Raw genomic sequence first — 24763 nt, forward strand, 5'->3', positions numbered from 1 at the left:
AAAAATTAATCGATTCTGGATTTTACAATGAGAGGGGAAGGGAGGGTATCTGCTTTTTAAACTAATTAACTTTTTTATTGAAAAAACAACAACCATACAAGAGTAATTATATGTCATTAAACATGTTTGTCTTTGAAAGAAAACATTCCTGAAGTAGCTGCTGGTGAGAGCAGGGTGGGTTTTCATCTGTATCTTACTCAATATTAGCATAGTACATAATACTTTAACTAGATATCTATTTGTGCACTACCCATCTTTTTTTTCCAGCTTCGCACTAAATGCACGTGATATCATCTTATCTAACTCTTGGTAAGGCAGAAAAATAATCATGTTCCCCAAAATGTTGGAACAATTTCTGTAATATAATTACGTCAGTCACAGTAGTATTGATAGGCATATACATAAATATGCACAAAATATGTCTGAATTAAAAGAGCTTTTCCTTAAAAATATTGATGAATGCAAAAAAAAGAAAAAAAGGTATTGGTTACTTTTATTTTGAAAGCGAAAAGCAGAGTCCGGAAGTTAAACTATTTTGAACACGCACGCACACACGCACGCAACACACACACACACACACACACACACACACACACACAATTTGCTCCGCCTTATTTTGAAGCTCTGTAACTTTTCATCAATGATTGACTCTCTTCAAGTCGACCTTGCTTTGTGACCGTAAGCAATAAAACCCTGGTCGCAGTTCAGTCTGGAGTCCTGGACGGAGCCTCATCCTCTGCACACAGGTGGGCGCACTGTACTGATCTCACACTGGTAACCCGGATTATCTGTTTATTCCTAAATTACAGAGTTTATTTTCTATTGTGGGGGATAAAACATGCAAGGATATTTGTAGATTCTCACTTTTCTCACGCGTTGTATTTTTCATGTTCAGCTAATCAACTTGCTAGTTGTGCTCCTAATATTGGGATAATGCTAATATTCAAAACAGACATGATATCTGAGATACTTATTGAGTTAATAATGACCTCAGGTTATTGATCTCCCGTCATAGCGAGGTCAAGTTTAAAAAAATGGTGTTACTTCAATTAAATATCTACTATGTGGACAAACGTCACCACACATGAATACAATTGGGCTCTTTGGATCCACAAGAGGCTCGGCGAAAATAACACATTTATACTGCCTGCAAAAAAACTGCATGTTTTTTTCCCCAAAACTGCATGGGACCAGCATTTTAATGAAAACATCTTGAGTTGAGAGGTGATGGGACCCCTGTGAATATGGCCATGCCAGTTTTCCATCGCCAAAATGAAGCCTAGCTTTGTGTTATTTATCCTCCTTGGTTGGTACCAATGGATCACTTTAGTGTTCTAGTTTAAGATGATACCAGTTTCACGCTAGCTTAGATAAGCCCTGTTCGTACATCTCGACTTTAGTCTATTCAGGAGGTGGATTTTTTTTTTGGCTTGCAGTAAGTCATTTATCCAAACTGCTAAAGAACATCTCAGATTGTTGCATGTGTTGCATTTTCTATTCAGATTGTTGATTGAATTACATTTAAATCGAGTCTACCTTTGACTGTTTCCTATTCAGTGTCAATCACGTGTTTTCTTCATGTAGATATTAATGTGGGAAAACTGCCATGAACACGGCTACAACTTGGTAAAAGGGGCAATTATTATTGTATTTTCTTTTTGCTCCAGGAATTAAAACTAAAGATGACATGAAGTTCTCCAGATAGTTATTAACCTGCTTATGCTATTAGTATAAGTGATTTTTTTCTTGCTAAGAGTGTTTTGGGGATACAATTTTGAATTACTGCATATCTTAGCATATCACGATTTGATAAATTACAACAATAAATGCAATCCGATAGAAGATTGTTGGCTCCTCGGCCCTCTTTGTGCTTATAAACAGATAAACAGGCCTAAAGCTCCCCAAGGAGAGAAACTGGAATAATTGAGACTTTTGTTTCATTCGTGTGTGTGTGTGTGTGTGTGTGTGTGTGTGAAACCTTTGTCATCCCATATGTTTTGGCAGTTATGAGAATGACACAACAATATTTACTGTGTAAGCGTGTTAACTGATACAGTCCTTACACACACACACACACACACACACACACACACACACACACACACACACACACAGAATATATGTATCCGTTGGTCCAGCATTTTTTTCCTTACCAAACTAGAACTACCAGCTCTTCTGGATCCTCTGGTTTTCATACTGAGGTCAGCAGTTGATTAGGACACACACACACACACACACACACACACACACACACACACACACACACACACACACACACACACACACACACACACACACACACAGAATATATGTATCCGTTGGTCCAGCATTTTTTTCCTTACCAAACTAGAACTACCAGCTCTTCTGGATCCTCTGGTTTTCATACTGAGGTCAGCAGTTGATTAGGACACACACACACACACACACACACACACACACATAAGTCCGGGCTCATGATAAGAAATCTGAGGAAAGTTTGAAGGGATAAAGGTTTGTCACTCCTCCTGCTTACCTTTAATATCTCCGCTCACAGGTCTGTCAAACACTGATGCTGGATCAGTGGGAGTGGAATGGATAATGGCCATGGCAAACTGTAATGTGAGTGTTTTTTTATGTTTGCATGCTGTATGTCATTTTGGGCCATCTGCCTGCAGCCATGTTTAAACTCCATCTTCAAGAAAAGGTGTTTAATGTCTGTGAGCAAACAACAATGTGTATCGATACATCCAGGAGATCTGGGGTGAATGTGGTTTGTGTTGTAGTTTACGTGAACATGATTTCATGTCAAGATATCTCTGCCGCCCAAAACAAATCCCTCCACGCATTAAATACATCAAGCGGATGATCTCTAACAGTGGGATCTTTTCATCGGAAGTTAATTACACAGTGGCCGTACAATCTAAAGCAATGTGATTCAGATCCTCGTGTTTATATCTTCAGGCTGAGTATTGTTTCCTTTTTGGCGCCACTGTTCCCGTGTTACCAATTTAAGGAGACCATTTTGTCTCGAAAAAAATAAGTAAATGTCTGTTACTTTAATGGTACGGAGTATTAGTGCCAGGCATAAGGGAGAACAATGAGAGTAGGACATTCTTTTTTATTTTTACAAAAAATTGAATAAAGTAATATTTTCAGTAACAGGGCATCAGAATTTTTTTTATTATAGTATAGTAGTAGTATAGTCTCATTCTCCTCTCCTCTCTTTTCCCCTCATGCCTTTCCCTCATACTCTTCTGTTTAATAGACACGTTTTCACTCCTGGACTGTTTTTCTCCCAGTTTAATTAAAGTTCAAAGTTAGAAATCTGAAAACACCAGACTCAGATTTTAAAAGTTGTCCTAGGAAGATACACACTGCTAGTTAGAGGAGCACAAGCCCGTGTCTGTCCCACTCCTCACCATATAATTATGTAAAGCACATTATGGTTGTTGGTCATTTTGAGTGATGCTGATGTTGAATGGTGCAAGTGAATAAAACAAGTTATTCACGGTTTATTTATATATACAGTATATATTTAGACAAATGAATGCAAAGTGTAATCTTCTTTCTTTGTTGACTTGTTTTGTGTTTATTTGTCCTCCAGCTGCGGTCACCGTCCTCCTCTCCTCATGATGATGTCAACCTGGGACCTTCAGCGAACCCACAGTCAGTAGCTCTGCTCACTGACCAGCATGTAGCTGGCTTTATATTCATACACAAGATATACAGCTACTAATCCAGCAGAAATAAATGAGTACTGTCTCTGCTAAAAAATATATTTCCAGCGGTCTTGATCAGACATTTTCAGAAAATATTGAGACTTGATTCAGCTAAAAAAGAAACTCAAACAGAATCTTGAATTATTTATTAATTTACATAAATGTTACACTTTTGAGAGAAGGGTCAACTTGAACAAAGTACTGTCTGTTTTCTTTGCTGGTAGCTTTTCTACTTTCTATTTGTAAGCTAGTACAAATGAAGTGCGTCAGAGGTTATTATGTAATTTGTCCAACATTTAACAGACTGCTCTCTATCATGTCTCAGTGCCAGGCCCACTGACTTTGACTTCCTGGCTGTCATTGGCAAAGGAACCTTTGGAAAGGTAACACTGAAACAATCTATTTATTATTGAATACATCCTGTGTTTTTTCCTTCAGCAGTTTCCTTATTGCAACTCACTCAGGTCACATATTCACCAGCAGTGAAAGTGGTTTGAACTGGACGATGTCTGGCATCAAATGATAGACCTTGTTGCAGAAATTAATGGCAGGTCGTATAGATTAAGAGTTACTCTCAGTGGATCCGATTAGCAGCAGGGATTTTATTATACTGACCTTTTTGGACAAAAGAGAGATAGTGAGCTGTTGCTGACGGGGCTGTGCTGCCTGCTTCATGACTCATTAACTTCACAGTCCACTGAGGCCTCTTGAGGTTACCTGAACATCAAAATACGAGAAACAGCACCAGAGACGTGATTTGCATACAACAGACTAATAATGAAAGGTTATTAGTGGGTTTATGGGCCACAGGTCAGACCTTGTATCAACGCACTTCTCAGATTTCTCCGTATCATGTGTTTCCACAGATCACATATCTGTTTTGTGTTCTCAGTGGGGTTTGATGTAATGTCGTGACGAGATGGTGGCGCAGACTGTTTACTAAACAAACCACTGACTTCATGCAGGTCCTGCTCGCCAAGCTCAAAGCCGACAGCAAATTCTACGCCGTCAAAGTGCTGCAGAAGAAAGTCATCCTCAAGAAGAAAGAGGTGCGCTCTGCTCCCATTGTTAAAGCTGCTTGTCCATTTGTAATCACAGCTGATCCGTACTGGCTTCTTAATTTCTTTCTTTATGGACTCATCCACACTAACACAAAGTGCTTACACTCCAAACCCCCATCTTGAGAATGATAAAGAGGAGTTTTAATTTTCAGAGGCACAACGTTTTCTTGTTTTAAATCCCTCAAAGCAAAATATTTTGAAAAATAAGAATATAATGCTGCCTTTAAACATATGAACTGATAACAAAGGTACCAACTACGACTCTGATGTGCCAGGGGGAAGTAGATGAAGGTGGAAAATAGCTCAATAGCTCAAGAGGAAAAATGTGTGTGTGTGTGTGTGTGTGTGTGTGTGTGTGTGTGTGTGTGTGTGTGTGTGTGTGTGTGTGTGTGTGTGTGTGTGTGTGTGTGTGTGTGTGTGTGTGTGTGTGTGTGTGTGTGTGTGTGTGTGTGTGTGTGTGTGTGTGTGTATTAGTAAACAGGGTTTTGACCCAGCAACATGATCTGAATCTTATCTAATCTACAGCTTGTTCTGTACAAAGGACAGATTTTACAACTCCCAGAATATAAAATGAGCCACTTCTGTGTTTGTCTGACAACACAACAAGAATATATGATCAGACACACTCGTCCTTCTCTCGTCTTCGCTTGCTTCTGCTGAAGTGGAAGTGCAGGGTGCTTTTAGAAAATACATGCTTGGTTGTTTTATTCTTCTCTTTTAGCTTTTCTGAAATTTAAACATCTGACGTCTCTAAGTTCTAGAAAACGGATGAATATGATGACCTTTCCCTCAGATAGGAAGAGAATCTGAAGCAGCATTTAGACAATTATTGCTCTGAGTTTAAACCAAGACGAGTATTTTCTCTTTAGTCATTGTGAGATTTTTGTGACACATCTTAGCAGTAAATTTAGAATTATGTAGAAAAACATTATTGAAATGAAGTAGTGTGGAGCCTACACATGTGTGTGTGATCGTGGTAAGGATCCTATTATTACCCTATTAATGAATATTTTAAGATAGATTAAAAAAAAACCTAAACTAAATAATTGACACAAACAATTGTTTTTCTTTTTTGAAAAAGCAAGAAACAAAGAGAAATAAAATATTTAAACTCCAGACACTCAAATGAAGAACGTGCCAAAATGTATCAACTGGCAGTATCGACTGCGTACTTCTACTGCACAATTAAAATACTGCAAATACTACAAAGCACAGGTGTTACTAATTACATTAACGATGGCCCTGTTCTATTCACGTGTCCCAGTGAGACTGACAGTGGGTCAGCACGCATGATACCAGGGACCTGAAATCAAAGCAGATAAATGGATTCAGCCGTCATTAATTTAATTATTTACACCTGTGCTTTCTGTGCTGTCACAAGTCAACATGTCTTCTGCTAAAAAAATAAAGTCGGACTGTGCCCACAGACATCAACAAATACACTTGAGTATATATAGGGATTTTGATTCAACGCTGATGTCTCCTCACTTTAGCAAAAGAACATTATGGCCGAGAGAAACGTGCTGCTGAAGAGTCTGAAACATCCCTTTCTGGTGCGGCTCCACTACTCCTTCCAGACTCCAGAGAAGCTCTACTTTGTCCTCGACTATGTGAATGGGGGAGAGGTATGTGTGTTAAATAAAATAAATATGAACACAAAATACATTGTTTTCATTGGGCATGGTCAGAAAAAACAAAGAAAACATGATAATGTGTTTTATAGTTATGGTGGATTTGGAGTCTGAATCTCAGTACCAGGATTTGATTGTAATTATCCGTGCAGGTGAAGTTATAGTAGTAATAGTATTGTTGTTGTTATTACTGTTGTTTTTCTTATTATTACCATTTTTTTATATTATAATATTATAAAAGAAATTCACTTTTAACATTTTGTTTGTTTATATAGAAAAGAAGCACGTTTTGTAATGTCTTATTTAGTTTTTAGGGAGAAGAAGAAAGTAGAAAAATAGACTTTTCCTGGCTCGGCTCATGAAATCCTTCAGTCCAACTATGTTTTATTGTCTTTATTTGACCTGGTTTAACATCATATCATCTTATTTATGGAAATTGAATTTCCTTGTTATAGGATGTAATAAGTAATCCTTTAATTTGCTTATCAAATACAATCAGACACAGCTCGCTGGCGTGCAGCCAGCGGCCCTGTTTCAAACACAGACACTTTGCTTTTGTGCGACTGCAGATGATCAAGCGTGTTACCCCAGACAACTAGTTGAAAGTATTTTATTCTATTTTAATGTCATTTTTATTCCTCCATCCTCTCCATGCTCTGTCAATCCATCCCACCATCGTTCTCTCTCTTTCTGTAGCTGTTTTTCCACCTGCAAAGAGAGAGGAGTTTCTCAGAGCCCAGAGCAAGGTTCTATGCAGCCGAGGTAGCGAGCGCCATCGGCTATCTTCACTCTCTCAACATCGTTTACAGGTGAGGACAGACAGACATTTAAAAACCCTTCTGAGCATAAATCCTTATTTATTACACCCAAACCATAGAGGCTCTGGGTTTCTACACAAAACAGTAAATCCACAAATGATCTATTTGTACTTTCTATCACGATCTGCTCGTTCTTGTCTGTTGCAGAGATCTGAAGCCGGAGAATATTCTCTTTGATTCTCAGGTGAGTCGAATTCCAAACATTTGTTTGTGTAATCTTCAGCTCCTTCATATGTTTTAGACTTTGTTGTAGTCATTGTAATTATGTATATGTCACTGATATGTAAATATAAGTTCCTGCTGGTGGTTTGTTGTGCGCAGGGCCATGTGGTGCTGACAGATTTTGGGCTGTGCAAAGAAGGCATAGAGCCGGAGGGAACCACCTCAACCTTCTGTGGGACTCCAGAAGTAAGTAAAAATATATACGTATAAATAGTAAAAGGACAGTAGATGACTTTTCTGTCATACAACATACTGTGTATCATACATGGTTAGGTGGTAGAGGTGTAGAAGATTGACAGTGAACGAGGATTTGCCCATGCCCTCTTTCTGTCTGCAGTACTTGGCACCAGAGGTTCTTCGTAAGGAAGCATATGACAGGACGGTGGACTGGTGGTGTCTGGGAGCAGTGATCTATGAGATGATCTACAGCCTGGTATGTGTGTTAGGAAACATCTTCATGTTAGACTACAACACAGTATATCTTGTGTGCAAGGTTTCACTTGATGGTGGTGCTAAAGGAAATCTCATGTAGCGTCCAAAGTAGAACGGGTTCAGCCTCCAGGGATCACGCACATGCTCAGAACATTTCACGGCAGTCTGCCTCTCGGATTTTTATATTTTTAGTAGAAATTTTGACCTGTTGGCCAGTGCTTGAGAAAAGGTCAGAGCATCTCTAAAATATTAGGATTCATCCTCTTGGGACCATAAATATCGACAGAAAATTGGCTCTTTGTAGCCAAACAAGCGGCCTCCTGGTCGGTCGGGCCACCACCTCGGTCTAGACTGAAATGTCTCAACAACTATGGGATGGATTGCATTTCAACTTATCTGGTGATCCTTTAATATTTCCTGTAGCGCCGACATCAGGTCAAACTTTTAAGTTATGCAAAATGTATCAAATTCCCGTCAGCCTCAGTTTTACTTTGTGTTTAGTGCTAATTAGCCAATATTAGCATGCTAACACATTAAATTAAGACAGCGGGCATGGTATTACTGTATCTTGTGTGTGTGTGTGTGTGTGTAGAATGTTAAATTGCATTGCATCATTCTGAACTAATGTTTGTACCCGTCCCTCCGCTTCAGCCTCCTTTTTACAGCCGTGACGTCGGTGAAATGTACGATGGGATCCTCCACAAGCCGCTGCCGCTGCCTCCAGGGAAGTCTGAGGCCGTCAGCTCTCTGCTGGTGGGTCTTCTGCAGAAGGACCAGCACCGACGCCTCGGAGCCATCGCCGACTTTGTGAGTGTGCTATTTAAGTCTTACGACTGTCGCTACACTTTTAAAGCTTAGTCTTAGACAAAGGACGATCAAAGGACTACTCCATTAAATGTTGCTTTAGTCGAGGACGAGGCTTACTCCATGTTCGGTAAAATCTTTATTGGAGTACCAGTTTGTCCTCATGAATGTTTCTTAATTCCTAATAGGATGAATGAAAAGTGCCAGTATAACTATATACAGTACACATGTATAACTTTTCTTTCTTTTATTTATAGTTAGAAATAAAGAACCACATCTTTTTCTCACCAATCAACTGGGACGACCTTTACCACAAGAGGATCACTCCTCCTTACAACCCCAATGTGGTGAGTTGTTTCCGTCTGTGAACTGTAACTGCTCGTCTCTTTACACATTAAGTTTGTCCCTGCCGTCTCTCCGCCCATCTGTGTAAAAAACAATAATTTACCTCCTGTGAGGTTTTTTCACACACAACGCATTTTCCAGTGGCATCAGCCAACAACTTCCGACTTCCTCTGCAGTCCTTTGTCTTCGATTTCCTGTCAATAGCGTTGTTTGATGTTTTGAAGCTGGAAATCTTTTCTTTGTTGTTCAGCCATATTGGTTAGTATTCATTGCTGCATATGGAAACTAGAAAAAAATGATTTTCTTCCGGAAACATAACTTATCTGCATCCAGAGGATACTTCTTGGGGCGACCTTCACTCTTTGTGTAAACTAGGTTTAGTCACTGTTATTCATAGTACCAAGGCAACAGAAAATATTTGCTTCTGATTAAATTAGTGTGCACAGTATATGAAACTGCATGCAACCATAGCAACAATACAGCCTACCTTTTCCTCTGCAAAGTTACCATGGAGAAAAGGTGATAGTGCATCCGGAGCTGTTCTGTGATAGAAAATAAAAAACCTGCCAGAGGAAACTTCACCTCCACCTCATGCATTATTCTCATGTGTGAGGACAACTTGCCACGCATAATCTCTTACATATATTGTTTCATCCTTCAGAGAGGCCCAGCTGACACTCAGCATATTGATCCAGAGTTCACCAGAGAAATGGTTTCTAACTCGGTGAGTCGGACCCCGGAGTTTAACGCCAGCAGCAGCTCCAACAACGCCTTCAACGGGTTCTCCTTCGTCGGCACCGAGGACAGCTTTCTGTGAGGCAGAAGTTAACTGCTCAAATGTTTGAACATTGTGCTTTATATTAATGGAGTGATCACACTCTTTTGGGTCTCATGAAACTAAAAGCTCCTCATGCACTATTGCAGAAATCCCACATGGCATCTATCATGTTTGACTGCAGGGATTTAAAAAGTGTTCCTCTTAAGGGTGTGGAAGAGAGGAAGCGCGCCTGCAATGGAGACATTTAAGGTTAAAATATGTCAAACGCTTTACCTGTAAGTCCCAGGTCTGTTCTTCTGTGTTTCCAAATATACCGGGCTCGTAGTAGCATCTTTTCAAATGCAGTGCAAATTATATTTATTCCATTTATTTGCAATGTAATTCAGATTGTGTTTTATAAAAAGTTGACTTCCTATGTGCATGCAGACTTAGACTTAGAACTCTATTTTCCTGAAAAATGGCACAGATGCAAACGAAAGCAAAATCTTCAGGCGCAAACACAAATGTGCATGATCAGCAAATCTTTTGCAATTTTGGTGACGACAGGGATTACTGTAAACCAGGTACAGCTTGAAGAGGTGTAAGTGTGATCCTCTGCCTCAAAGTTTTCTCTAAGCAGAAGGATAATAACATAATAATAATAATAATAATAATAATAATAATAATAATAATAATAATAATAATAATAATAATAATAATAATAAGGAAAAGTTCCGACATTTTACACGTTGTTGTGGGAAACATGAAAGGTGCTTGGTAATTTTGGAGAAGTCAGTGCCTCTTCCAACAAAAGCCACGGAAATTGTCCTAAAAATAGACCTGCGTAAACCTTTTTAAAAAGAGTTGCCGCTTACGCTGGTTTTAGGCCGAAAAGAAAATAGAGCTCTTAGTATTGTCTATCTCACTAATCACATTTTTAGAAAACAGATTTGATTGAACATATTTCTTACGAGAACAGGAACATAAAAACCTCTGGGTTCAACAGCTTTTGAAAAGGGGATGACATCCAGAAAACCAAAAAGGCAGTTTAATAAAAACACACAAACTGAACTTTGTAATCACTTTTCTCTCTACTTAAAACAAGATGGTAATCTTCATGTGCAAAGAGAGCTAAAGCTGTGAGGGATGATGATAAAATCACGTCCAATATTATATAAAGTCTGAATGAAAAAGATGGACCAAAGAAACGGCTAAAAATAATAGTAAAGGTAATATTATATAGTAACACGGTTTATGTCAAAATGAATTTGAAGATGATGCACTGATGTTAGAAAATGCTCCATATCGCACCTTTAAAGTGTTTATTCTGTTGACGGGAGTTTTCTCTATTGTAACTGGGAACACATTATATTAGCCTGTAGACAGCACACAGTGATATTAGTTTTGTTTCATGAGACATGCTGAACCAGTTAGTTGTATTGAAAATGCTGAATGTGACGTGTGTAAATGTACAGTAGCAGCTTTGCAGTAGGGTTATGTAGCCTACTGTAGTAATGTGATTATATTAATGTTAACCTCTGTGCATTGGAAATGAAGTTGTGATTGATGGTGCTTGACTTTGGCAGCATTGGCTGATACACTTGTAACTAATGGCTTTGCATTTTGTTTTATTATCTCACTTATATACAGTATGTATGTATGTATGTATGTATGTATGTATGTATATATATATATATATATATATATATATATATATATATATATATATATATATATATATATATATATATATATATATATATATATATATATATATATATACTTAAAGTCTTGTTTATTATCTGATATTAAAGAAGCTATTCTCTTCCTATTCCTGATCTTAGCATGTTCCTATGTACCTCCTTAAAAAAACCTCTGTTGGTTAAGTTTTAAATTTGCGTAATACTTTATGAGATGCTTTTCTATTAAACCAAATATGCTAACGGAGAACAGAGCTGTCATTTCTTCTTCTAGACAAATGCTGCTCTGACCCTCCTTGTTCACCATTTGCCTTCTAAAACCTTGCATGCCAAGCTGTTGTTCCCTGACTGATCCTGTAAACAGAGAGATGACGGGTCACGTGTGTGTGTGTGTGTGTGTGTGTGTGTGTGTGTGTGTGTGCGCGCGCACAAGTGTGTGTGTGTTTGTAAGTAGAAAACGTGTGTAATAAATCAAACCTGTCAAAACAGTGATGTGTTCTTTGAATGAGCCATTAAACATGTGTGCAAAACAGAAACAATGTTTTTCAGTGTCATGTTATCAAACCTCTCTTTACCTGAGTGAACTGTTGAAGCGGTATTTGGACTTTAGTTTCCATGTTCTACTCCCTCTACTACTTTTTTTTTTAGATGCAGATAACTTTTCATACAAAACAAGATCAGCTTCTTAAACCGCGGGCATTGTTCAGTGAAAAAATAAATCTTAGACTTATTATTTTAGTCTGGAATTTAGTTTTTAAAGTTTTATTTTCTAAAACTTTACTTTTTCTTTATTCTAGTGCCTTTATTCTGCAAATTCTACAATAAAAATGCTGTTCTCACGTTGTGTATGTATAAAAGATAATTCTATGTAACACTATGAAATTCAGAATAATGAACACTTGACACTTTGATTTGGCTGATAATACTTTTGTACTTAAGTAAGACTTTAAATGTACTATTTGTACTTGTAATGGAGTATCTTTACATTGTTGTCATTTTTAAGTAGAAGATCTGAATACTACTTCCGCCCCCTGTGAAACCACTTCTACCCTTTTCCCTCCGAATAAGTGTTCAGACATTGAAATACTCTGTACTTGATTACATTTTTGCAACTCTGTTGGCAACCATCACATCCGATCCTCTTTCCGCCCTTTGCTCTTCCAAACATAACGTACTCATAGTTCAGTATACAGTGTGTGTGTGTGTGTGTGTTCTCAAGGGTGTTACTAAACTGTATCCATCGGTGCATTGTGCCAACAGAGCAGCTACTGAACCCAAAACAAACAAATGCACACTCAGCAGTACAAGAGAGCAGCATCAGCTAAACACTTTGATGCACAGGTGTGTGTTTTAGTGTGTGTTTTTAGCTGCATCATAATTTGGGTTGAGTGATAATGTAGGCGTAATCTGTGTGCATGTGTTACACATACTTTGAATCACTTCTGCATCATTTTGGGTATATTTCATTGTACCTTAATTTAAAAGCAAACACCTCTGACTTCTAGTTAACGGTGTCTGGGCACCACTCGATACAATATTAACGTTGAGAGATTTGAATAAAGTTACTGAACAGGAAAAAAAACAGGGGAGAGACACTCAGGTCAGATACAGATCTGACAGGGAATATTGTGCAACTTGAGGGAGGTAACATGAAGAATAGAGGGTGAACACACACTAGCTCAAAGTCCATTTAGCACCAAACATGTTTCATTCCACAAACACACTGACTTCAAAGACTTCCATTAATGCCGTCATCTGATTAATGTTTACCCAGTGTAATTCATCAGCAAGGAACACATTTATGACACTTCAAAGTCACAATACAAAAAACTATCACACATCTATGTTATGACATGCCATAGGAACATAGCTGAATGCTTCTGTATGAAAGGTAAACAAAACATTATCGCTGAAGTGAACAACAATGTTTTTGTAAATGGTAGAAAGTAAGAAAAAAGACAAATTGTGAGAGAGAAGATATCGTGTATGCTGTAACACATGTACAGGGTTATGGTTATTGTTTCCTGATGTTATTCTTCACTACTCTCCAATACAGTATGTTATATGTGTTTATGGTTGTGTGGTCAATTCCAGATAGTTATGGTAACTTTTGCAACATAACAAAGTGGTTTCTAAGAATAAATAAACAAAAGATTAGAAAATATATCATAAGCCAATGACATCAGCAAAGCAAAGTAATGATCAGAGAAGAGACAGGTGAAAGTAAAGCAAAATAAAACAATAAATGCACTGGCAAAACAGAGATAACAGTGAATAGTTAAAAGAACAAAATTAATCATTCTAGGAAAATATTTAACATAAAAGAGAATTTCAAGAAGTCTTAAAAAGAAAATATTGCTGGTTTGTCAACTTCTTTTTTGTTTTGTCTCATTTGCGTCACTGTGTCTCCTCTGTTTTATTACTACTCTTATGTTTTTATCTCTGCACAACAACTCAACAAGCAGTCGGTCCCCCTAACCAGCAGAGACTCAATAATTACATTTCCCAGAATGCTCAACAGGTCAATTTTTTATCCTAACAGACAAACATGTTCACCTGTGGGAAGAAAATAGACAGGTGGAGAGTCGTAACCTTATTAACAGCTCACCATCTGCATTACTGTACAACTGTCCCACTTAGTGGTCAAAATGAGAAACGCAACACATGATCAGGGTGATTGACTCATTGGTGGAAATTAATCATAAAAATAAAAAACAGAAGTCAAGGCAGCTTTAACCTCTATAACCTCTTTAAGATATTCTTCCCCATGCATTATTATCATATGGGCAACATAATTGTACTAGTTTTGGATTACAGCTTTTATGTGACATTAAGGTGCAAATGCTGTCAGAAATAAACATTCAAAATAAGTTATGACTGGGAAAGGGGCATAGGCCTACTGCCCTACGAAGCCAAAGCGCATTTGTCAAATTCAGTTAAGACCACAAACAAACATTTTTATTAGCTACAAAATCCTCATGCCATAGAACTTACTTTTACATTTTACTTAAAACCATAATTTGAATCTTTATAGAAATCTGATTATTATAGAGAAAAAATGTAACTTCACTGTTTCTCAGTATCTGCTTCTGGCTGCACCGCGTGACACAAACTCGTTGGTTAGTAACTGTGAGAACCCAGCAGTTGCTTAGCAACACTGTTGAAGACTGCTGGGGATGATGTGGTGAAACATGCAAAATGAACAAGTCAATGTGGCACAATATACCTCCCACAATGTATCTACCTCATAAACTATAATAAAATAGCAAATCTTTTATACCAGAAATAGAGCTGAAAATAAATAAAAAGTATGCAGGATTAGATTAAAACTAACATGACTTGTAGCCTAGCCTAGCAGACCCACCAGTGATTTTGTGAAGAGGTTAATGTAGTTAAAATGTTTCGAATACTAAACTAGTGTTGTCCTGAGGCACGAAGAAATACAAAATGCACGAATGATTGAGCGAGTTTGGAGATCTTTTAAACTGCTTTGTTAACGTTAATGTTGGAGGGGACACCCTGCATGTAGAGTTGCGTCTGCACAACAGCAGCCGTTGGCCGTTAGCGTCGGTTGAAAGCATAACCGTCACTCACATGGATCGTTTCCGGGGAGTGCGTGTCGCCGTGTTGTTCTTGAACACATCCCCTGGTTATCAGTCCGGACTCCCGGGTAAATTTCTACTGATACAGCGCCACGAGTTCTTTATCTGTTTCTGTATTTTAATAACTAACACACATTACACCAAGCATGTGTTATTCGAGCTTTCATTCATCCCCATGTTAAACTATTACTTATACTATTAAGCAGCAGTTGTGAGCTGCGAGCAAAGACGGAGGAGGGATGTCGCGCGGGTAAGTGTGGGAGGCATTAACGTTGCTTTTCTTTTCCTTTTTTAAAAGTTTGTGCGGTGCGTAGGGTGGAAATGTCTCATAGCTATAATAATTTAAATGTAACCATCGTTACAGCTGTAAATCTAGTGGTTATATTGCTTTGTTGTGTGTATGAGAGTGAGTGAGACGACTGTTTCCTCTCCTTCATGTCCGTTTAAACACCGTTGTTCTGTTGTGTCATGGTAGTGAGCTGGAAAAGCTGGACCCGGCGGTTTTCCAGAAGCAGTTGCACAATCTGAAATTTAGGTAGGCATTCATGTGTTCTCCCTACTGTCATGTAAGCAAACTTTCTCCATTATTATCATCACAAATGATCACAAACGCCCATTAAAATGTTGCATTTGGGTACATAATGCGCCGCTAGAGGCGCTCTACTTTCTGAACTAACAGTTAACGTTTCCTCAAGCGTGCTCATGAGACCTGGTTGACAAGTTAGCTAGCTTGAAGTTACAGTCAAGTTACAATGCAAGTAAATTAGTTTAACACTCTTTCTGGCTAATTAATCCAAATAGTTTTGTCTTGAAAGTTGCCAGGTGTACTTTTGAGATTTTTAGCGGAACGATTCATAAGTATGTCGAGGTAACTGTTTGGTTTGCAGCAGCTAATGTTAGCTGCTAAGCTATGTCAACTTTTCTGTGGACAGTTAAGCTAGCTCTCTTCTGTGGAGCACAACATTGCATGCTTGTTGAATAGGTTTTCAGCATGGAAAAGTGCAATACACAGGCTTTCTACACAAGGAAGCATATTAGACGTTAAATAAAACTATGTAGTTTGTTATATTCCTTGTGTATTTTATATGTTAAAATGAAAGTTTGCATGTGTGTTTTCAGAACAGTTTTAGCAACGCAATTTTTTCTTGGCTTCAGCTAACATTTTTGAGCACATTGCGCAGGAAGAAGTGTCATGTTTTTTCTGCTGGTAAAGAATAGAAGAGTTAAACTGGACGTTATGTGTTTCTAATAGTCTTCCCCCCTAGTATTTGTAAATAGGGTGACAAAGTAATAGAAACACCTCTCAGTATAATGCAGTCCAATTAATCTTCTCTGCTAACTACAACTTCATTAATACAAATGTAGGTTATTCTGTCTAGTATCTGCATTAACTTACTTGCAGATTGTATCAAATGTTAGTTACATTGTGGAGTGAACTGGAGAACGCCGCTTTTATCGGGAAACATTAGCCAGCAATGGCATACAACGTGTGTTTTAATGAATCATCCTAATAGTGTTTTAATCTTGGGGAATTTTAAATGTAGCATTTAAACACTGAATCAAGAGAGTGACATTGCTTTAATGGGATAGTTAAACATTAGGTTTAGACATGTTTTTGCATCTGCAGCTTAAACGTCTGACGCTACACCAATGCAAAGTGAATGGAATTTAGTTTGAAGTGTTTTGAATGAATACAAATCAAATTCTAACTCAACAGCACCATTATAACGTCTGTATCAACCATGTCATATGTTCATATCAATGTACACTTTGTATGCTGATACAGTATGTCTAATCACTATCTAGAGCGTATTCTCACTCTTAATAATCTCTATTTTGAAATTCATGTTTGATTTATTGGTTATCTGTGTGGTTGCAGCATGGAAGAAGAGGGGGATAGTAATATGTGTGTTGACACTGACTCAGACGCAGGAGACAAGAAGGATGGTTCCAAGTGTAAAGTCAAATGGACTCAGGAAGAGGTGAGTGAAAAGAAGACTTTGACCCTGATATGTATATTTCAAACATTCATCTGATTGTATTGTCTGGAGCAACACACTATAATTTCCAGTAGTTTATTACCTTAGTGTCAGTGGCTTAAATGTATTGCTGCATGCTTGCAAGAAGAGCCAACTGAAGCAGAGGTGCAATAGCAATGTTGTCACATTGGTTTCTGTTCATTGGTTTGTTCGTTAGCTACTGTCAAAAGTAACAAACTCTTTGCACGATACACTGTACCTGAAAGTTACATTAAATAATACTGTATCTGAACTGATTTCTTCTTGTGTGCAGGATGAAAATCTCAAAATCCTGATCAGCAACTTTGGGAAAAAAGATTGGAAAACCATTGCCAGTTTTTTACCTGTAAGTATTCCGCAGAAGCAAAACCACTTGAGCGAGAGAAAATGAATGAATGAATGAATCCGCAATGTAAACTTGGTACAATGTAAAAGTTTTGTAAAACAGAGGAAGGCCGGGGGGCTTGGAGCATCATCGCTGTTGGGTTGTGTTGATTTTCTTTCCTCTTGGATAATGCAACTCTTCTCCTTCAAAACAATGTGTCTCATTCTTTGGCAGGGGCGGACAGAATTCCAGTGTATGCACCGCTGGAAAAAGCACCTGGATCCTGATTTAGTCAAAGGCTTCTGGTCCAGACAGGAAGATGAAACGGTGAAAACACTACACAGAACATCTGATACAGACTTTGCTTAAACAGTTTGTAGTTTACATTGTCCCATCTCACTTTTTACTCCTGTGTTAACGTAAGTATTTGCTCTGGACAGATAGTAGAGCTGGTGGGCAAGTACGGCAACAAACACTGGTCTTTGATTGCCAGGCACCTGAAGGGACGGGTGGGGAAACAGTGTCGTGAGCGCTGGCACAATCACCTCGACCCACTGATCAAAAAGAGCTCCTGGACAAATGAAGAAGACCTCATCGTCTACAAAGCCCACACCATTATGGGAAACCGGTGGGCTGAGATTGCCAAGCTGCTCCCTGGAAGGTGGGTTCGGGCAGTTAATGCATTAGTTGGTTGTTATTCTTAAAATAAGGAGGTGCACGTAAAAGTCAGCCTGTTTTAACCAAAAATATCACAGAGACTTTAATTTACATTTTTAATTCCTCTTGCAGGACAGACAATTCTGTGAAAAATCACTGGAACTCCACCATTAAACGTAAAGCAGAGTTGGGCTTGTACAAAGACGACGCTGACACCATTTCCCTTGATATTCAACAGTTTGTGGAAGGAGAGGTACAGTACTTATTTGTTTAGCTTATCATTATCAGTTTTCACAGATTTCCACCAGTTTACAAATGTTTTTTTTCTCAATGATTTCTCAGTGAGCAAATAAGAATATAAATGAATACAAATGGATAATAGATTAGATTATGCTAGTTTATTAATCCTTGTAGTCATGTAGCCGGTGAAATGTTTGTTGTTTACACTTTAAAAAATGAAGATAATGGTAATTGGCTCCATATTATGAAATCAGCACTAATATCATTTCTAATCATTATGTGGGCTACTGTATTGTCTATGAAATAAAAACAAGTTTTATTGTTATTTATAATATTTTGCAGCAAAGACACTATTGTGCATTAACATTACATGTTGTGTTCCAGGTGGACTTCAAATGCGACGTTGTATTAGACACTGAACCAGTAACTCCTAAAGTGGTAAGCTTGTTATGGTGACTGTGTTTTGCTTGTAAACTTATACCTAAGGAGAAACACTCAAATTCTGCAGAGCTACTTCAGTGAAATTACTATTAGGTACCTCCCTAAACAAACTCAATACAATAATCGGTAGAGTTGATTTTTTAGAGGTGGTCATGGATGCAGGACTGTAGTAGAAAAAATCCTTAATGTTTATACATTTTCTATTGTGATGTTCCCAGCTGTCAAGCTTTATTTTACTCTCCTACTCTATGCTTTGCTGCAGGTCAGGCTAGAGAAAGAAAAGAAGCAGGAGTGTCAGAAGAAAGTCAAGCAGAAGACGCCCATTCTGTTTCCACAGACTTTAGCATCCATGAGTCCCTCCTTGCTCCGCAGTTCGAGTTCGAGTTCAAGTTCCAGTCCCAGCTCTAGCTCAGGCGCTGCACCAGCAGCCGTGCCGGTGGACCAGAAAAAGTTTGCCAATGCAGCACTAAGGATGATCGCAGAAGACATGCTGCCACTCAGGTGACTTGTAGTTACAGTTTCTTTGTTTGGTTTGTTAAACTAAGTTTATTAATCACCAAGTCAAATAAATCCTATCATGGGTCTAATTTCCCTGGTTAATGTCATAAATGTCACAAGACTTTGAATCACTGTAGCAGAAGGCTAGCTTTCTATTCTCTATGCATATCAAATGGAACTCCAAATAGACACCCAACCACCAATCTAGCACTCAATCACGCACTCGCACACATTGTTTGAAAATGCACAATGCCAATGTGTCTTCACTTTGTTCCCCACAGTTTTGTTGAAGGCGCAGGCTTCAGGTCATTCATTAGTACCATCAGTCCTGAATGCAACAAGCTATCCCAGCGTGTCATGGGGCTACAGCTCTATGATGAAGTGGAGAGAACCATCAAGCCTCAGCTCATCCGTGACCTTAAAGCCTGCCTTGCCAAAACCAAAGATGGTGAGAGTGCCATTCATATCACCTTTGACCTCTGGGCAGGGGATCAATCCCATCCAGTGGAGGAGCCCATTGTAGTCGTGCAGCTCCATTTTGTCAGTGATTCCTGGCAGATCCGACGTCCCATTGTGGCCTTCCGCCACCTTAGCCACAAAAACCTCAGCACCGCTGTGGCCAAGGAGCTTGAAGGTGTGCTGCTGAGCTACGGCATCTTTCCACATAGCATCGGCTACGTCCTTGTCAACCAGGCCAAAGAATCCCTGTCTGGGAACAACTTGTTCTGCGACTACAAGATCATGTGCTCATCCACCAGGGGAGAACCAGATGGAGATGAGATGGTGGAATTTTTGTCAGACCAGATGCCTGAAACGGAGTCCCCCTTTTCAGAGCTACAGGTGGGGACCAGGACCACCTGTGTGGCCCACGCATTGCAGCTTGTGATTAAGGAGGCACTGAAGAACTCCAGGGTTGTGGAAAACCTGCTCTCACAGGTCCACAACGTGGTGGCTTTTTTTAGGGGCAGCGCCTACTGGAGCGAGGTAGGAGACACTTAAAACTGATTTTGCACGTGTATTTTTACAATGTATTATCTTCATTTTACAAAGGTACATAATTCAGGTCATCAAATCTGTTTTTTAATTGTATAGATTTTACATCTAAATATGAGGCAGTGTCACCATTGTGTCTTGAATATTTAAAGGTTTGTTCGTGAGCTGTAGAGTTGCGTGAAACCACAAATGTAACAAGTGGTGACTAGGGAGGCACTGGGAAATTCCGGGCCAATACCAATGTCTAAAATAACAATCTTTGCAGATTGCCATTACCTATTTTGTTTTCTTGTTATTTGTTACCTTTCTGTGCCAGGGAGACAAACGCATCTTCATCATAAAAAAAACTGAACCGTTCAATCAGCCCTTTATTACTATCTTTGAATGAGCACATATTCAATCATACACATTTGTGAAACAACCTTTAATATAGCCTTCTTTCACATGAAAAAGATTCCAGTTATTTTTTTATTTCTTTAATAACTGCTTTCAAAGCCTTTTTAGCCAGCTATACACCTACTTCTACCTCTAGCCTACTCGCTACTAAATATACTATAAGCATCTCTGTCTTGTGAGACGATGTGAGATGCAGAGCCAAACCGTTGCTCAGTGTTCGTGCTTGTGCATGGAGCACATGGTGCTGGAAAACAAAGGGGATTATTTCTCCATTATCCGAGTGCCGTCACATTTCTGGAAGTTAAACCTTTCCTATTAACTGCATGTCGCTGATCTTTCCGTGAGACCGTGTAATTCTCCCACGTCACCACCTTTTTTCTTAAATTTTAATTCGTAAACAAACCACACGTGCACGCCGGCACCCGCTATTACTGAACGTCATGCTAGAGTCGTCTCCAGCTAATGGCTTCTTCTCGGAGTACGACAGCAAAGAACTAAAACAACATTTAGCTGGTGCAAAGTTGTTGCGACACAACAGATAAAAATTGGTCACTGCCATCGGCGAAAGTCCTCTTATTTGCCGATAGGCCAATAGCAGTCAACAATGCGAATATCGGCTGATATCGATGTTCGGTAATTGGTGCATCCTTAGTTATGACTCTAGTGACATTGTGCTATTTGAGGCTGGACGGCTAAATAACGTTACAGCTATATGTTTATAAGTTGTTCAATTGAGGTCTGACTACCATTTTTGTGAGTTTACGGCAACAGAGATTCAAAGGTTTCAGATTTTTTTTTCCTGAATTGTTTTAACATGGGCGTTTTGTATAATTAAATCTTTTAGGTCTTGTTGAAGGAGTGCAACGTGTCCCTGTGCCCTTCCTCCAGTAACTGTCGCTGGAACTCTATGATGCTATCTTTACGCCGTATGGTGCAGGAGTCAACCTGGAGCGCCATCATGACTCTCCTAGCTCAGGCTCGCATAGAGGCCAACGACACAGCTAGCGTCCCGCCTCTGGTCATGGCTAAGAGAGAGCAAGTGATTGACATCCTGGGTCTCCTTGAGCCCTTTGAGGAGGCCTTGCAGGTAAAAGAGACTGTTAACTTCATGGATGTGGTGGAATATAAGGTTTTACAAAGATCACAAATAAGATTCTGAAATGTAGTATTACTTGTGAATATGAGTTTTTGTTTCTTTAAACCCAAACATTTTTTGAGCGTTTTGGACACCAAACCGCTCCTACTTATTCTGGCATTGCCAAATATTTTTGTTTTTCTTGTTTTACTTTTTTCTGACTTTTCTTGTGGCAAATAATGATCTCGTCAGCTTACCTTTTGTCAGTTGTACATTGAGCCTAGATTTAAGGACAAGAGACTTATTTTTAGAAATATTCTGTCATGTATGGAAAGACAGTAGTATTGTGGTATTATTGGTTGAACATTATGTGAGATAATTAAATTTTTGCTTTTTATAACCCAGGTCCTGCAAGGAAATGGAGTGACCATCTCTTTCATCACACCGTCCCTCATTGGCCTTGATAAGATCCTGGAGAGCCTTGTCACCAACTACACCCACTTCAACAAGGCCCTGCGGACAGGCCTCCACACACATTTCCAGTCCCTGATTCACCAGAAGGACATGATACTAGCTGCTGTGCTCGACCCCAGGATCAAACTGCAGGTATTGAATTGGAACAGAAGCATTGCTGTTATGTCGTGCTTTGTCATTTTGCATCCACAAAGCTGATGAAATCAAAACTTAGAAGGTGCAAAATTGCATCAGATGGCATCTTATACCTATTTTATATAAAATTCTGTTTATGTTACATCTGAGTACATAAAAGACAAAAATACATATTATATTTATCTACCGTCTGAATCAGAACTCTAATCCTTGCTTGAATGTTTTTTTCCTAGCCGTTTTCTGAAGCCAAACTGGAGGACCAGACAGGTTTCCTTATGCCGCCGTCAAAGTATCAAGCTCGCACCATCGTGGAAGCCACATTAGAAAGCATGGGGGCCTCAGCATCTCCCTCTGTGGAAGCAGATAAAGACGGGACAAGCAACGAGTTGAAAAAGAAGCAGGATGACGAAGGGAAGAGCCAAGACAACACAGTGATGGAGGTTTCTGGTGACAGCTCAGATGACAACAACTGCGACGGAGTCGGCGGGAACGACCTCAAGCGCAAGTCGATCTTTAACTTCCTCCAGCCTCCGGCAAAGACCATGAAGACGGCAGAGCTTGATTTGTACCTGTCAGAGCCACTGTGGGAAAGCAACTCCAGTGTGTTGTACTGGAAATCTACAACTCGGTTCCCTCTGCTCCAGGGCATCGTCAAGAAGCTGCTGGCAGTGCCGGCCACCTCGGGGGGCTTCGACCGGCTGTGTCCGATGGCAGCGTGTATTGTAAGAGCCAAGAGGAACCGCCTGCCACCTCACACCACGGAGAGACTGCTTCTATACAAAAACTCTTTAAAGACAAAAACTGCTAAAAAGCCCAGTGGGGTCGCTAAACACTGATGGGTTATGTGACAATTTGTTCTGGTTTTTCTGGCCTCCACACTTGCTTCTCCATATTCCATAATATTCTTCCACACTGAATTGACACCATTCCTCTGAATTCAATTTCTATAAACATTAGAGTAAACTAACTGACTTTAGCATCATTTGAACCTCGCCGTTTGAGTCAACAGCAACAAAATATATTAAAAGTATATTAAAATAGAGGGCAGTCTACTCGGAATATCTCTTTTGTTGAAATGATGAAACACAACAGCAACCAGCAGGCTACCATCACAGAGCACTAACTATTTATTTGCTAGTGGGTTGAGGGTGGAAGACATCTTCTCTTTGACCTTCAGCAGGTGAACTGCATTCCAAAAACAATATAGATTTGTTATATTGAGCATAATTCAACACTGTATAAATGTAATCCAAATTATGAATTAAGATGTCTTTAGAGCATGCATTTTCTGAAGCCGTTGTGCTGCTGCTAACTTCTCGCAGACAAAGGAGAGCATTAAGCATCTGTGGTCAAAGTCCTTATGTGTAGGATTTGAAATTGTCTGACTTAAGACTCCTTTCAAAAGACAGCAGACAGCAACGTACACCTTTACCTTTTATGCCACTGAAATAATTTTAAAAGATGCTACAATCAAACCAGCAATAAGTGCTACACATCACAGCTTTACCATCCGCCTGTGTTACTGTTTATGCAGATATGTTATATTTATTATTGCATCTTTGGTAGGTAAATCAGTGTGCATGGCTATTCAGGACCTAAAGCAAAATGTTTAAGTGACAAATATGTTCTGGTAAAAAAAATGCACTATATATTTTTGCAATACTTTTCTTTTCCCGCCTTGTAATTTATTTGTTTTGTATGCTGTACAGCAAGTGCAGATACTGTGTTTTGGGTCACTTGGCAGTAAATTGAATGAGAGACTGCATCTTTTCAGCTGTTTGTAAAAGCCATGTTTATTTACTTAGTATTTTACATTTGTTTATATTTTTCAGTTATTTTTCAGCAATGCTTGAAAGTTGCCACAATGAAATGTCTCAAGAGTCTTGATCAACTGTTTTTGCTGTTAACTGAATTGAAACGTCTGATGGGGATTGATGGGAAAGGTATTTCTGCATCTTGCGTTGACATTATTAGACGGGTAGGCTTTTTAACAAACTAAAGTTCACATTGAATGACAGCTAACTGATTTTATTGCAGTGATGATTTTTTTATATAGCGGTAATAATAAACACCAGTGTGATCTTGAATCCGTTGAACTCTTGTGTCTCCACATGGAAAAGTCCATTAACTTGTAAGAAAGAATAAAGCTATTTTCTCTACAGTTTCCTGTACCTCAATGTTTACGTCCATTTCTGTGTTTTCTGAGAACATTATCTCGATTAGAAATATAATATAACTAATACTGTAATAAGCTGGGAACAGTCTGGGTGGGTATGTATGTATATATGTTTGTGTGTTGTGATATGTGGTATATATATATTATATATAATATATATATATATATATATATATATATAATATATATATGTGTGTGTTATATATATATATATATCTTATATCTATATATATATCTATATATATATCTATCTTTCTCTATGTTC

The 24763-nt window shown here is 38.8% G+C and overlaps 2 protein-coding genes across 5 annotated transcripts; both read left to right on the forward strand.

The window, feature by feature from the left end:
- The first annotated feature begins 638 nt into the window (after positions 1-638).
- sgk2a (serum/glucocorticoid regulated kinase 2a) lies at positions 639-11409 on the forward strand. The gene is made up of 13 exons (XM_029435891.1): positions 639-746; positions 2534-2598; positions 3584-3645; positions 4024-4081; positions 4664-4747; positions 6253-6384; positions 7087-7199; positions 7356-7392; positions 7530-7616; positions 7768-7863; positions 8514-8669; positions 8924-9013; positions 9673-11409. The coding sequence occupies exons 2-13, from the start codon at positions 2578-2580 to the stop codon at positions 9826-9828; spliced, it is 1092 nt and encodes a 363-aa protein (XP_029291751.1). The 5' UTR covers positions 639-746; positions 2534-2577; the 3' UTR covers positions 9829-11409.
- Positions 11410-15043: 3634 nt separating this feature from the next.
- mybl2a (v-myb avian myeloblastosis viral oncogene homolog-like 2a) lies at positions 15044-24493 on the forward strand. Of its 4 annotated transcripts, XM_029436460.1 has the most exons (14): positions 15044-15138; positions 15277-15320; positions 15546-15605; positions 16950-17052; positions 17363-17434; positions 17648-17740; positions 17854-18074; positions 18203-18323; positions 18695-18748; positions 19014-19252; positions 19531-20233; positions 21483-21725; positions 22119-22319; positions 22556-24493. In XM_029436460.1, exons 2-14 carry the CDS (start codon positions 15310-15312, stop codon positions 23156-23158), a joined length of 2724 nt encoding a protein of 907 aa, XP_029292320.1. In that variant the 5' UTR covers positions 15044-15138; positions 15277-15309; the 3' UTR covers positions 23159-24493. The 4 variants fall into 4 exon arrangements, with proteins under 4 accessions (XP_029292320.1, XP_029292319.1, XP_029292322.1 ...); XM_029436459.1 differs by having other exon boundaries at positions 15071-15320; XM_029436462.1 differs by lacking the exons at positions 15044-15138; positions 15277-15320; positions 15546-15605 and adding an exon at positions 15752-15824.
- Positions 24494-24763: the final 270 nt, after the last annotated feature.

This window comes from Cottoperca gobio, chromosome 7 (genome assembly GCF_900634415.1).
Source record: "Cottoperca gobio chromosome 7, fCotGob3.1, whole genome shotgun sequence".
NCBI classification, from domain to species: Eukaryota; Metazoa; Chordata; class Actinopteri; order Perciformes; family Bovichtidae; genus Cottoperca; species Cottoperca gobio.